This window comes from Chiloscyllium plagiosum, chromosome 20, assembly GCF_004010195.1.
Source record: "Chiloscyllium plagiosum isolate BGI_BamShark_2017 chromosome 20, ASM401019v2, whole genome shotgun sequence".
NCBI lineage: Eukaryota > Metazoa > Chordata > Chondrichthyes > Orectolobiformes > Hemiscylliidae > Chiloscyllium > Chiloscyllium plagiosum.
Window position 1 is genome coordinate 45,146,833 of NC_057729.1, and position 15,786 is coordinate 45,162,618.

The following is a 15,786-nucleotide window of genomic DNA, read 5'->3' on the forward strand; positions in this document are numbered from 1 at the left end:
CCATACTCCATAAAAAATGTTTCAGATTTCTGAGCTTTTCGGATTTTAGAATTTTGGATAAAGGATTGTGTACCTGCACCTCAAGTCTTCAGAGACACATTGGCTACTGCACCCACAATGAATAACCACTTACTTCAATAGCTTTCACATGGTCTCTTAAATTAAACCAACTTGTTGCTAAATGATCAATTCTGTTATACTGATGACTGGTACTGAAGCAGGAATGTTTACAGCTTGCTTTGGCATCTGTCCATCTCAGGAGACAATAGATCATACTTGGGGTATGTCATTTCTGGATTTAGCATCATCTGTTATGGCTGTAGAGGCCAAACCAGTAGCAGGCACAAATAATGGAATCTGCTTATGGTCAACTGATACATTTTTTTCATCTGAGAGAGTTCCTTTGCTCACTGTCTGATCACTCCTTTAGTCCTTCGCTCATCTTCAGCACTCTAATCAGCAGTGAGGATTCCTGTGCATGAATTTTGGTCCTAATAAACTTGAGGGTGCGCTTGATGTCATCTTTGCATAGCAGATGTGATGATCTATTGGTTTTGTGCTGATTAAAGCTTTCCATAGAGTTTACCTTAGAGGTGCGGCTGTCATCTATACTATACACATGACAAACCAATGGGGTCACCACTGACTCAAGAAGGGAAACATCCTGGGGTTCCCTGGTGACTGGGGTTCACCTAGATTCAGTATTTTCTTTTGCTACAAAATGGTGATATTTTTCTGAGGCAGCAGAGGTGGTACAGTACCTTTCGTGTACATGCTACACGAATATACATTGCACTTTCAAAGGCTTGTCTATGTATGAGGGAAGGAAAATATGAAAACAAGCATGATAAAATTCAGGTTACTGAGTGGACTCTTAGCAAATTCTGTCTCTGCCAGTTCAGAACAAAGGAAAATCAAGATTATACATAAGTTTTTAACACAAACCTAGCGCACACAAGCTTTGCATTTTTGGCCACAGTTTACCGCTCAACTGCAACAAGACAGCTACAGCACTGACAATCCTGACACATTTTCAACATCAGGAAACAGGTTCCTGGTAACTGTTGATCCAAGGTATGCAAAGCTGCTGATGGCCTCCAGAGTAAGGCTGCTAATGGTAAAGGAAGGTAGAGTCTCTAAGCCCTGACCTACAACCTTGGCCCTCCTGATCATCAGTCAAAACTCCTTGCAGGCCTGAGAGATTTGACCTACCACTGTTGCAAGTAAAGTTCAGTATGGGATGCCATTATGGCATGATTACAGACTAAGACTTTGAGCACTTTAGTCTTGGCATGCAGTCTTGCCAAGTTGAACAGCTTGTCTCCAGTTCTTGCATCCAGGGACACATTAATTTGCCTGAAACATCGATTTTCCTGGTCCTCGGATGCTGCCTGAACTGCTGTGCTTTTCCAGCACCACTAACCCAGAAAGGCATACATTAGCACCATTGAGAAAAATATGCTAGAGCTGGTGCTAGGATGCAGCCCTATTTTATTCCATGTATTTGAAAGCCATTGAAAGACTGTGCATTTTCTTGTGCAAAGAAAAAATGATTCCAGAGTCCAAGCAGCAGCTGGTTTTCCACAGCAATTTAAACAGCCTGCCTCTGCCAGCAAGCTCAAAAGCCTTGGTGAAGCCTATGAAAGCAATGTAGAGTGGTCCATGTTAACCATCCACCTGCAATCTCTGAAGATGCACTGAGATTATAGTCCAATCACTGCAATGAGAGCAAATAACTTCCCTACAATACTTAACCAGGGTATGCCTCAGTAATTTTTGCAGTCACTGTGATCTCCTTTGTATAAGGTGATTATTTTTGCACTGCACGGCCTTAGAAATATTATTCATTCCTGCAGAGAGACATAAGTTTATGGCGATGCTGCAGCAGGGGCTGTTTTTCCACTTTTGATAGTGTTGGTTGGAACATTATTGCTTTCTGGGGCATTACCACTGGCAAGACAGTCAATGGCCTTACTGAGTTCTACTGTGGTTAGTTTGCAGTCCACCTCTTTCTACAATACAGTACGTGTATGTAATGCAAGAGAGTCATAGAGATGTACAGCATGGAAACAACCCGTCCATGCCAAACAGATATCCCAACCCAATCTAGTCCCACCTGCCAGCACCCGGCCCATATCCCTTCAAACCCTTCCTATTCATATACCCATCCAAATGCCTCTTAAATGTTGCAATTGTCCCAAGCACACTCCGATGTCCAACGATACAGGAGTTCAAACAGCAAAGACAGTAACTGTGCAGGTTCTCTCTCTCCTGCACTGTCCTCACCATGTGCTTCTTTTGTCTCTACTTCTCCCTTTTAAAACTGTTGTTTTGACTTTTTGTTTTCCAAAGTTCCAAAACAATGCAACAGCATATGAAACAGTAATTGCTACTCCTGGAATTTGAGGAAATCACCTCCAGCACCTAAATTACCTCAAAAAAAAACTGCTGTTACAGCCAGAAATTTTTCCCGTCCTCCATCTTGGATTACCCAGAATCTTCTGGATCTTACATCATTTTCTTGTTGCCCTCAATTGCTTAAAAACAGCTAACCGTTTGCCCTGTGATCTATTAAACCTGGTTATTTCAGGTACAAAGTCATCTTCCAGATTGTATGGAACAGCAACTTGTTTGTGGAAGTAGACTTTCACCTTGAGCACAAGAAAATGTATTTGAAATTGACTTGAAACAGAAAAGTCTCCAGGTTTGAGCATTTGCAACTCAAAATACTACGTAAATTGCAGGCATAAAATGGATGTTATTTTTCCTCATAAAGCAATCTGCTTTATTAGTCCAATATACCTGCTCTGAACTGCTTCCGACACATTAACATACTGTATAAGTACAGTCTTCGAGGAGAAAGTGAGGACTGCAGATGCTGGAGATCAGAGCTGAAAATGTGTTGCTGGAAACGCGCAGGTCAGGCAACATCCAAGGAGCAGGAGAATCGACGTTTCGGGCATGAGCCTGAAGAAGTTCTGTACAAAGTACACCAGAAAGTCCAAAGGAGCTGCATCCATGGTGCAATGTCTAAGTAACAGCTATGTGACAACCTTATTGAATAAAAGGCAAATAACAGACATACCTTGTTTGTATACTTTGTAAGGTCAGCAGCGACATCAGCAGAAGGAGTAGCTATAGGCAAATCAGTGCTGTAGACTGAACTGGAAGCTGTGTTCACCACTGCCGAATTACTGCCTGCCACAGGTGTAGATGAACTACTTGTAACCAAAGTGATAGAAGATGTTGAAGTTGCTAGAGTTGCCTCTTTCTGCTGCACAGCTGCAATTCAAAAGTCAATGTCAGCAGGAGACTTCAGTGTATTCTTACATAACAATTAAGTTCAAGAATTAGAAAATTTGAACACCCAGCCTGGCACCCTTCTGCCATTTCAGAAGCCACATCATTGTGGACAGAAAAACTGCATTTCTACTGTTTTCACAAGAGAGCCCTGATGGTGTTGTAGCACAGAGAGGCCTAGGGGGTCAGATTTATAATTCTTTGAAGTTCGCATCAAATGTGGACAGGGTGGTTAAGGAGGCATTTAGCATGCTTGCCTTCATCACTCAGACCACTGAGTTTAGGAGTTGGGATGTCTTGTTGAGGTTGTACAGAATGTTGGTGAGGCCTCTTCTGAACTACTGTGTACAGGAAAGTGTGTGCACTGTGTACTGTGAACTACTATTATAGGAAAGATATTATTAAATTGGAGAGGATTCAGAAATAAATTACCAGAATGGAGGGTCTGAGTTATAAGGAGAGGCTGGTTGGGGGGTACTTTTTCCACTGGAACATAGGCGGTGGCAGTTATACAAACCTTATAAAGTGAGGGGCATAGATAACGTGAATAGCCAAAGTCTTTTCCCTAGAGTGGGGGAGTTCAAAACTCGGTGCGGGGCATATTTTTAAGGTGAGAAGAAAACCATTTAAAAAAAGGACATGAGAGGCAACTTTAAAAAAAAATACAGGATGGTTCCTATGTGGAATGAACTGCCAGAGGAATTGATGCATGCAGGTCCAGTTACAACACTGAAAGACATTTGGATAAGTACATGAATAGGAACGTTTTGGAGGAACATAGGCCAAACACAGGCAGGTGAGACTAGTTTAGTTTGGGAACATGGTCAGCATGGACTAGTTGGACCGAAGGGTCTGTTTCCATGCAGTATTACTCTTACAGGATGGAAAAATAATAGAAGGCTGTCAGTCCTGTGATGAGAATGGAGGCAGGCAGATATCAACGTGTTACCTTGTGTATTGTCAGCTCCCTCAGTCTTGTGGAGTCAGTTTTTAATGAAAGGCTGGGGATAGTGCAACCCCAAAATCATTGAAAAAGTGATTTAATGAGCTTAGCTCCTATTGTTGATGCTTTCCAGTTCCTTAATATAGTTGCTTTACTGTCTGGACTAGGTCAACATGAAATCTCTAATACAAAACCGAAATGTTTGAAAATATTTTCAAACGGTAACAAATTTACCAACATAATATGAAGTTGGATTTTTTCCCCTAGAATTAGAGATAAATACTCAAAATATTTATACCTTTCACAGCCAGCCTTGTCTGGTACCGTGTCCCTGTAGTTTGAGACTGCTGTTGCGGCGCTTGCACTTGCTGCTGCTGTCTTTGTACCTTCTGCATGTGCCATTTCTGTGAGGAAGTCTGAAACTTTGTTGAGGGATTCCACACCACTGCACGCTGAACAGCTGGAACAGTCTCCTTTGGCAACAGAGGCCGTTGTTTTTTAACCGGACTATTGCTAACAGGAACAGCTGGAACTGTGGCAGTAGGCACAACACTGGTAGTCGTTGTAATACTGGTTGAAGGGGTCTGGTTTGGGAGACTGGGGACTGAAGAAGCAACCTCACCTTTTGGTTGACTGGCCACAGTTGAAGTGGGCGATGCTTTACCTATATACATAATTAGGAATATTACATTTTCCCTTTAACTGTTGAACAGGGTAATCAGCAGCTTGATGCACATATCTCTGATTATCTATAATCAAAATTCTCTAGTTAGCACTATGTTTTCTTCAAGATAGTGACCACTTCCCTAGCAAACACCACCAACCAGTTTACAGTGAAACTAATCACTTCTTAAAAATCTGGCTACAATCTTTTCTGAGTCAACAAGTTCTACGTCCAGTTTCAAGTCACGGCTACTGTAGTTTAAATGGGGCCAAAACAACACTGCCAATAAAGCATTAGGTTTGCATTCTGAAGAAAACAAGTGCTTTGTCCCAGCTGCAAAACGAACATTTAAAAACAAAAAAAAGTGTAAAACTAGATTTCTGACAGTAAATTATTTTCACTGAAAAATGGAAAATACTTTGAATGAGATACATTCTTCCACACTCTGCTGTATTCCTTCATTTTCAATGCATTTTATCACAATACAAAATCTACACCAAATAAATTAATGTGATTCAGCCAAACTGAAGTTTCCACCATGATCACACTTTTCAGAGAGTCTGAATATGCATCATTACTTAGCAATTTACAATTTAAAAAAGATTAAACTCCAAATCCCAATGTGCTTCAGTTTGTTAATTACGAATAGCTGATGCAATCGCTTCTATTGTATGTTAAGGTCCTTCATTCTTACGTTATAGACTATGTTAAACAAATCTATAAATTCATGATATGGTTTTTTGACTTAAAAATTTTGATCAGGTATCATCAAGCACATCTACTGTCACAAAATATCCAAAATCCATCCTTTAGAGAAAGAATGAACACACCACCACTGGACACCCACCAGGTAAAACAAAGTAACACATCATTGATAAAACAAATGTTTAAGGTACATACTTTCTGTATTTGATGCAGATGGCGATTCCTTCAATGTCGGTGTTGGAGTTTGATCTTTTTTGCTCTTCTCCCCTTTCTTGCCTTCTCGAACAGCCTCTTTACTTTCATCGCCTAGGTCTATAACCAGTTCATTCTCAGAGTCAGAATCAGAGTCCAGTCCCAAGTGCACAGTTGGCGAGTCAGTCTCATCTTTATGCCCTAGTTTCTCCTTTGCTGTCTGATGTAGACTCTTCATTTTCTCAACAAGTTCTTTGTCAGGGTCCCCATTTGCCTTTTCTTGCCCAGATGTCTCACTGTTCCCCACAGCTGAACTTGGATTTGTCTCTTGCTTTACTTCATCATGAGCCATCACCTGCTTTGGCTTCTTTTTCACAAAAGGGGAATCTTTCTCACTCCTGGTACCTTCCTTTTCCTCTCCCTCCTCTTGCCCATTGTTTAGCTTTGGTCCTTCATCACTGGCATACTCACTATCAGTGGTGTCCGATTTTTCTGAATCCTCAGAGTCACTATGTTCAGGTCCTCCGTCGACATCTTCAGTAATTTCGTTTATTCCTTGGAATAAAGACACATTCAAGTTTCAGACAGTACTAATTTAGTTCCATTTCTGGAATAATGTTAATTGAGTCACGAATCAAATACCTACAAACCTCAAACACAGTAGAAACACTAGACTGAATAAATATTCCTGCATAAGAGGGCATTTCCATGCTTTGTGATGCATTAGTACCATTGCCTGCTTACTGCTGTACTTTACAAGAATGCACAATGTGTCAAAACTAGTCATTGGACCACAATGACATATGGTGTAAAACAAAAACAGCATGACTTATCTCTGTATTTAGTAATGTTCTTAAAGAGTAATGCAATTTAAGTATTGTCAACAGAATTCATTCTATTTCAAAATCTGCAAAGGAGGGTGCAAGAGGCAAGGGGAAAAAACAATCCGGAGATCTAAAATCTGAAGTTTAAATGGTATAAAACCTTAAGGATTTACAACAGAATCCGAGAACCGAATATCAGAGTACCCATACACTACACCCTGCTAAAATTCATCCACACTTTCTGCTTTTGATTAACCTCAATGCATCACAAACAGTGGAAAATGCTTTACTTTATTCCTGATTTATCTCACTAGTGACTTTCAGTGCAGAACCAAATGTTGATTACTAATGGAACTTTATAACATATTGATTCTAATCTCTACCAGGGCATGATTGGTCATAAATGCAATGCAGTAACAATCAAAATTTTACTGAAGAATATTTTCTGACATGGATTATATATATATTAGCCTTAAGGACATTGTAACAAATGAGAGCTTAATATCTGAAAGAATAGATTTTCTAACAAGTTCCCAGCCACTGGTGCAGACAAACACCATGCATTGGTGTTGGTCCCAATCTCGACAAATGGGCAAGCGTTAGCGGAAGGAGGCACAGCAAGCTGCCAAATCGAACATGATGGTTGACACAATGGTGACTGGGGTGAACTCCCCCCCCCATGTAACATGGAAAAAGGTGAAAGAGGAAGATGCTTTTATAACAAAATAAAACCGATTACAAAGAGGGCCCATTCAACATGCCATGACTGCTGTGTTCAAATGAATGAGGGCCATACTGCATAAAAATATCTGCGTCTCAACAGTCACCTTTTATCTCTTGAAGGTATGGTTTCTTCCTGTGAATATTCCCAAAAATCCTCTGGTAATTCAAATAACTAATCATAATTTTTGATGATATTGCTTTGTGCTACAGCAGTCTGCATTATTTGATTATGGAGGGATCATAATTTGTCCTCATCAGATGATATACACATCCATTTTTTTTCCAGCAGTTGTCAGTGAATATTATCAGAAGCAGGAGCTGTAACTAATTTCTTCAGGTAGGAAAACTGCAATCTTGGTTAAAATCAGTTATTAGCATCAACTATGAACTTAAATATCCATTTCTGGTGTACATGGCTTTGTAACCCTGAAATGTATTGTAAATGTGGCTTTAAGATAAACGTAACTGAGTGCTTCGCTAGAATAGGGAATAGAATGTGTATTGAAGCAAGACAAGCTGAGTGTTTTGTTCAGCCAGCTAGCAATAAATCTTCAGTACAAATAAAATAATCTTTGCACTGAACTGAAAAGAAATGAAACAGACCAGAGTAAATTTGCAAGTCAAACAAAGATTTTGGTTTGTTTTTAAATTTTGACTTAATGCTGGCAACTTTAGTAAGAGTGTGCTGGGCACCAATCCAGATGGAAGCAAGTAAAAATCTCTGGTTCAAAAATCATTCTAATGGGATTTCCCTTCAGTAGATGGGTTTCAGCAGTTCATTTCCAGTATGTAGTCTACTCATTAATGTTCATTTCTCCATCTTGACAAAAAAAAGGTGTGAGGAAATATATTTGCCTTGCCAACACCACATACCTCAGCCAATGCCAACTTTCATGTGTTCTTAACCAATAACAGTGAAAGGAAATTTTTAACATCATCTAGTAGCATAGAGTCTTTCAGGGATGCCAGAAGCCAAATGGGAGTTGGGTTCAGATGGTGATTAATTATTAGCAGGGTGAGAACGCAACTGGGTGCATGTACAAGTAATTGTTCAGAGTTTTAGGACATGTAAGTTGGAATAAAACTCTGACTTGTATGTGCCTAGACTGTATCTAAACAACCTTTAACCTCAGATGTGTAATAGTCAAAGTCCAGTCTTTTAATTTATTGGCCCTCCTTCCTAAAACAAAAATGACATTTACAAAGGCTTTCTTGAAGCAGAAAAACAAAATTATTGAATCCACACCTAGTTGGGCTTTACAACTTTCTATTGTCTTGTCAAGGTTAAGCAGGAAGCTACTCCGCACTGGCTGCTTTTTTGGTGAAGTGAGGAGCACGGGAGCTGACTGCAACACAGATTCGCTGAGCTCCTTAAGGTCCATCTCTGCTTTACTGCGATCTGTTATGAGAAGAGAAAGCAGAACATTAGTAAGAAAGCAAGACAAAATTGTGTTAACAATATTTGAAAAGACATTGAGCCAACCTATCACATGGACAGCCATTGGCACAACATATTTGTGTACCAAAGTGCACCCCAGAGCGTCAGAGAGATATACAGTACAGAAACAGATCCTTCAGTCCAACTCACCTAAGCTGACTAGATATTTTAAGTTAATTTAGTCCCATTTGTCCCATATCCCTCTAAACCCTTCCTATACATATACCTATCCAGGTTCCTTTTAAATGCTGTAATCGTACAAGCTTCTACCACTTCTTCTGGCAGCTCATTCCATACACGCATCATCCTCTGCACGAAAAATTTGCCCCGAGGTCCCTTTTAAATCTTTCCCCTCTCACATTAAACTTTTACCCTTGAGTGTTGGACTCTTTCCCCGCCCCTCCCCCCCCCACTCCAACAAAAAGGCCTTGTACATTTAGCCTATCCATGCCCCTCATGATTTTATAAACCTCTAAAGAGGTCATGCCTCAGCCTCCGATTCTCTAGGAAAAATAGCCCGAGTCTATTCAGCCTCTCCCTGTAGCTCAAACCCTTCAATCCTGGCAACATCCTTATAAATAATTGAAACACTGGCACAAGGAGTCTTCTTAATTAAACAAAATCAAAATACTACAGATGCTGGAAATCTGAAATGAATGCAGAAAATGCTGCAAGGACGCAGGCGGTCTGGCAACATCTGTGGAGAAACAGAATTAATATTTCAGGTCTCTGACCTTTCATCAGAACTCTGATATACTAATGAAAGGTCACAGACTTGAAACATCTCTGCTTCACTCTCCATAGATGTTACCTGCACCTGCTCAGTTTGCTAACTCAGCTAACTCATCAAAATGAGGTTTCTTAGACCAATAAAGAGAACCTAAATAAAAGGTTGGCATCTTAGGATGAAAACTCAAATGAACAGTAGTGGTGCTGGAAGACATAAAATAAAAACTTTTTGTAAATAATAGATAGTCTCGTTTCCCCAACTGTTCTTGGACAAACATGTGCTCAGTATATACAAGCCTTTTGGAAAAGTTGTCTACTGTTTCTCTGCATACTTTACAACCTTCAGACATCAAATAAAAAGAAAGAGAGTGTATCTAAAATAATTGGGGCTGTACACAATAGGAGCAAGTCTACTGAACCATTAACTTGGTGGTCAATTCTAAAAAGGATGACATACTTTTATTTTTGTACATCTATATCCCTCCAAAAGAAATTATACATCTTGCTCCAAAGTCTCTTCCAATTCTGTGTCTTTCCAGGATGTCATACACAAGCCCAGACCATTTCTTTTCCACACACATACACACAGACACATACACTCCATCCCACCCAGTCTGTTTAGCTCACTACACTTCGACCAAAAATGCTACAAAACAGATGGAAAAACATTTTATGGTCATAACTAACCAAGGTTTAGGTTAAGGATGCTGCCCGTAGGAGGGGTTTTCAAAGTCCTTTCTGATTTAGCAGCAATGGGAGTGGAGGACTGAGGAGAGAAGGGTTTGGGGCTGCCCGACACACTGCCAGCTTGACTCGTCTTCACAGATCCAGGAGAAGCTGAAAGAGGAAACAAACTGGGTCAATGTGGAGCTGGCGGAGAATTCCAGGTTTTGAACAAAATGTTTGCAACCTATGCCACAACTGAGCATTAAGTCAGCAGGGGGTTAAAGGTTGTTTTCCAATAACTGCACACGCCGTACAGTCATTGAGTAGAACAGTCTGTTTAACCAGTGAATATGGAATCCATCAAGCCTACAAGGGACTCCTGCACAACTAGTAACTTCATTTTTAATGATATATTTAATTCACTAGATAAATTCCATATTCAATGGCAATTCATCAAGCATCCCCACGTTCCCTTTTGCTCATTTGGTGTAAACAATGATGCACAAGTCTCTGAAGTTTGTGAATACAGCTCAAGATTTTTAGCAACTCATCCAACAAATTAGCAAATACCACCACTTAGATGCTGGTGACACTGGCACATCATCTCTACAATACAGTATCCACCATTCAAATGAAACAACATGAAAAAAAAACTATTTAAAATCCATGCTAAAGCTGCACATGTTTTCTGGAATGTCTATATAAAATTGACCAGCATGAACCATTTCTGCCTCTCAATGATGCAGCCATGTGTATCTGAATTCACTACTGGAATAATACCTAAGCATAAGTTCTGCTCTAAGAGGTATAGAAGTTAAACCTCCCATTGACTGCTTTTAGAAAATGAAGCAAATTTAAGTCCTCTTTTCTTTGTCAGTTACTCACCCAGGTTCTTACATTGGGGAATCATACCTGTATTCCTGTCAATGAAATCCATGGACTCCTCACTTGCACTGAAGTGACTGGAAACTGCTTTCATACTCTTTTCGGCAGGTTCAGTTTCTAGATCAGAACCAGTATGTACTGAAGAGTTTGTACTCATGGGCGAGCGGGGCATATCCGTTAGTGAAATTCTCCTATTGGGACCACTGATTAACATGGACTTGCTGAGAACTATCTTCGGTGATGCAGTCATATCAAAGTTTAATTTCATTTTTTCATATTTATCAGGTTTAGCAGTCCCTGCTGCTGGATTCTGGGGATCTTTTAACATCTGAAATTGGTTGTTGGGAGTGTACGGTGACCGGAAAGGTGCATAATTGAATACCCCAAACTTTTTGCGAATGTTCTCCACATAAACTTCCATTTCTTGCATTGCACTGTTGAAGATGCTTTTAGTCTTTTTCACAGAAAAGGGAATTTCCTTTGACATGAGGTAGCAATTGTTTATTGGAACCCAGGCCCTGCATTTAGAAGAGAAAATGTATTTGTAAATTTGAAATCAAAATAATTTGCTTTGCTTCAAGGTCTACTGTATATCTTTTCCAATTCTGGTTTTCTTAACTCCACATTCCAACAACAAAAGTATTAAGAAAATATGCAGGTGACCTTCTCATCGATAGCTGCTTTTGTTTTTATTCAACTGCTTAAGTACAAGAGAAATTCCTGGGTGAAACAGTGTCATTTTCTGCCCTCTCACATGAAGTCACATTCACTCTTGTGCTCGCTGATCTACAATGACTCTTGGCACTCTCGGTCACACCTTGATTTAAAATCCTTACGTAGTTTTCAAATCCTTCCCTGCCTTTGTCCTTCTCTATTGTTGTAATCATCCGAAGCCCAGGACCCACAGAGCTGCATTCTTCCAAACCTGGCTTCTTTCACACACCCAATTTTCTTCACCACTATTGGTGGCTTTGTCTTCAATTCCCTCTGTTCCATGCTCTGGAACTAACTTCCTAAATTTCTCTCCACTTCTCCCATGCATTTCCCCTCTTAATGCACTGATTATAGCCTGCCCATTGACTAAACTGATCAAATAATCTTTAGCTTGGCATCAAATTCTATATGATAATCTCTGGGATATCTCATTCCAAAGAAAATGCTACATTAATGCATTGCTGTTGTCACCAAAAATAGAATAGAAAGTTATAAATTCTGGTTACTGCTGGAAAGGTGGCCACAGACAATAATACAAGCAGCAGGATGAATCTGTTAAGAAAACCATGCCTCATGTGAGATACTGAAATAAGACTGTACCTTCATTTAGGAAGTTAGAAGGGGCTGGTGTCCTGGACAAATTTGTTACCCTTAGCTCATTGCAATTCTTGATCTGGGGAGATTCAAGGGAAGCTTCCAGAAATCTTGAGAAAGATTCCCAAACCATGATTTATAAAGGAGCCAAGATTATGTTATTCCAGGACTTTTCCTCAGCTCTGGCCCGAAAGAGGAACGCATTTGATGAAGCAAAGAAGTGTTTAAGGGACTTAAATATTCAGTACTCCTTGCGCTACCCAGCAACGCTACGCTTTAACCATGAAGGGTCAGTGTATAACTTTGGATCACTGGAGAAGGCCAAGGAATTTTTGGACTCTCTTAGATAAATTGTAAGAGTTAATTGATGTTGTTTTGCTCTTCCCCCACTCCGGTTTACATCCCCTCTTTTTTATATTAATTTTTTTTTTACCTTACTGTTTATTATTATCTTGGGGGTGGGGAGAGGGATTTATTTATTTGTTCTCTACTTAACGATTTTCTCTGGTATTAACATTACCAAATATATCCAGGTGTTGGTGTGTGCGTGTGGGGGGGGGGTGGTAGGGTGCTTACTGTTAACTCTAGCTCTGTAGTATATTTGAATTCTCTTCATCCTATTGAGGGGCGCCTGGGTCAAGGGTGGGGCACTGGTTGGGAGAAGATATGATGGACTTTTGGAAAGGAAGTGATACCCCCTGGGAACAAGGGGGAAAATCTCCATTTAAATACGTTTTTTTTTAAAATTTAGAAATAGTTTTGTATAATATTGACATCAGTGTATTAAAGAGCCTTTATTTTTGTGAATTTTATATGCTCTATGCTTGGGATGTTCTGGATAGGGTTTCCCCTCCCGAGGGGTCTCGGATTTGCCCGGATGATTATGGTTGATCAGTCAGTTAAGTGGTGCACCTGGAATGTCAAGGGGAGTAATTCAACAGTCAAAAGGAAGAAAATATTATCAAACCTTAAGAAAGAAAGGGTTGATATAGTTCTCCGACAGGAGACACACTTATTGGATAAAGAACATTTGAAATTACGACAGGGTGGATTTGATCAGGCCTTTTTCTCTTCTTTCAACTCAAAAAGCAGGGGAGTCGTTATCCGAAAAAATTCCCTTTCAAAATCCCAGATCAGATAAAAGATGAATCTGGACGATATATTCTGATTTAAGCCCTTATAAATGGAGAGGAATGTGGGATCTTAAATTTGTATTGCCCCCCCAGCACATCCTTTTAAGTTTATAATGGAATCCTTCTCAAAATTGATGGCTCTCGGTGCTTGTCATACAATTATAGGGAGAGATTTTAATTGTATTATGGATCCAGAAATAGATAGGATTCCCAAGAGTACTGCAGGAGTATCTCCCAGATCTAGACAACTGGTGGATTTGAACAAAGAATTAGGACTGGTAGATATATGGAGATACCTTCGTCCACAGGGCAGAGATTTTTCTTTTTACTCCAATCCACATAAATGTCATACCAGAATTGATATGTTTTTTGCCCCCTCGATTTTTTAAAATTCCATATCATCCTGTAAAATAGGCAGTATAGCAATTTCCAATCATGCTGCTGTACATATGGAAATCAAGGCAAGGAACAATGAGACATCCCCCTGGCATTGGCGTATGGACCCCTTCCTGATGAAAGACAGTAAATTTGTAAAGTACTTCTCTCAAGAATTTAAAACTTTTTTAGAAATTAATTCAGGTACGGCTAGCAACCCATCAATGATGTGGGAGACCATCAAAGCTTACGCACGAGGTTTGATCATCTCATACTCAGTGACCCAGAAAAAATTAAAAGGGAGAACAACAGCGTCTGTTCGAAGCTCGCTTAAAAGTGGCTGAAACAGCATACGCTGACAGACCTTCTATAATCAAATTATGGCCCTTAGGACAGCTCTAAACACCACGCTTACCCAAACGGCTAAGAGGGAAATATTATTTGCAAAACAAAGGTTATATGAATTTGGCGATAAACCTGGTAGATACTTAGCATTTCTTGCAAAGAAAAAGGCGGCCCCTCAACCTATCACATCTATCAAGGAAAGTACGGGTATTCTGACTCGTGATCATAAAAGGATTAAAGCAATCTTTAGAAAATTTTATTCTGATTTATATAAATCGCAGGATTGAGAAGACAGGACTAGGAGGATGCAGTCATTTTTTAAAAACCTGACCTTTCCGGACCTAACCCCGGAACAGGTATCGGTCCTGAATGTTCCCCTAACAATCCAAGAAATACGTGAAGCAATCAGGCAACTTCAGAGCGGTAAGGTGCCTGGCCCAGATGGCTTTCAAGCTGAATTCTATAAAGAATTTACAAGAATATTGGCTGGTCCACTTATGGACATGTATAACTATTCATTCGGTCAGGGCTGTCTCCCGCCTTCGCTGAAAGAGGCGAATATCTCTCTTATCCTCAAAAAAGGAAAGGACCCAGAAGATTGCGCATCATACAGACCAATATCCTTGCTAAATGTAGATTTTAAAATCCTCCAATAATGTTAGAAGGGTTTCAAGCCTGCCATCAGGGAAAGATACCAGGAGTAGTAGTCTCATCAGATGCGGAAAAGGCATTCGACAGGGTTGAATGGTCATATTTGCTTTACACATCGGAAAGGTTTGACGTTGGAAAGGTATTTACCAAATGGGTCTCAACACTGTATAGTGATCCCAAAGCAGTTGTGATTACCAATGGATTAGGCTCGGATAGCTTCAGTGTGGGTAGGGGCTGTCGTCAGGGATGCCCTCTTTCGCCATTGCTATTATCGCTAATAATTGAGCCACTAGCAGAAGCTATACGGGCTGACCCTAATAGAATGGCCCTGAAGATTGGTACAGGTACACATAAAATTACCCTTTATGCAGATGATGTTCTTCTATTTCTCAGTAATCTTCTGATGTCCGTGCCTCGCTTAATCCAAGTTATTAATACATTTAGTGTATTTTCAGGCTATAAAATTAATTTCTCGAAATCGGAGGCTATGCCAATGGGTGGCCTGGCTAGTATATCCCACTTATTGGATGGATCCCACATTCCTTTTCGGTGGTTCCTGGACGGCTTTATATCTAGGCATTTTTATTATCCCAGTATTTGGTCAGTTATACAAGGCTAACTTTGTGCATTTACTGGAAAGGATAAGGCAGGACCTCCAGTGATGAGGACACCTTCCAATTTCCTGGCTAGGTAGAATAGCACTAATTAAAATGAATGTCCTACCCCATCTCCTATACCCTATGAGAATGCTTCCAGTGATGCTGCTGAGGCTGGCACTACGTAAATTATATGGCTGGTTGGGTTCCTTTATCTGGAATCATAGAAGGCCCCTCATTAAGCTGAAAAAGCTACAGCTTCCACAGGCAAGGGGAGGATTGGATTTCCCAGATTTTAGGAAACATCAG

The 15,786-nt window shown here is 40.1% G+C and overlaps 1 protein-coding gene across 11 annotated transcripts in view; it reads right to left on the reverse strand.

The window, feature by feature from the left end:
* zmynd8 (zinc finger, MYND-type containing 8) overlaps positions 1 to 15,786 on the reverse strand; it is a 116,199-nt gene that overhangs the window by 12,714 nt on the left and 87,699 nt on the right. For 8 of the 11 annotated variants that reach the window (XM_043710696.1, XM_043710700.1, XM_043710703.1 and 5 more), the window contains 6 exons: positions 11,097 to 11,587; positions 10,206 to 10,355; positions 8,598 to 8,750; positions 5,808 to 6,359; positions 4,542 to 4,907; positions 3,086 to 3,282 (listed from right to left, as the gene is read on the reverse strand). In XM_043710696.1, coding sequence (XP_043566631.1) covers positions 3,086 to 3,282; positions 4,542 to 4,907; positions 5,808 to 6,359; positions 8,598 to 8,750; positions 10,206 to 10,355; positions 11,097 to 11,587 — 1,909 coding nt within the window. The remainder of the gene's footprint in view (positions 1 to 3,085; positions 3,283 to 4,541; positions 4,908 to 5,807; positions 6,360 to 8,597; positions 8,751 to 10,205; positions 10,356 to 11,096; positions 11,588 to 15,786) is intronic. The other 3 variants (XM_043710704.1, XM_043710702.1, XM_043710701.1) reach the window with 1 other exon arrangement.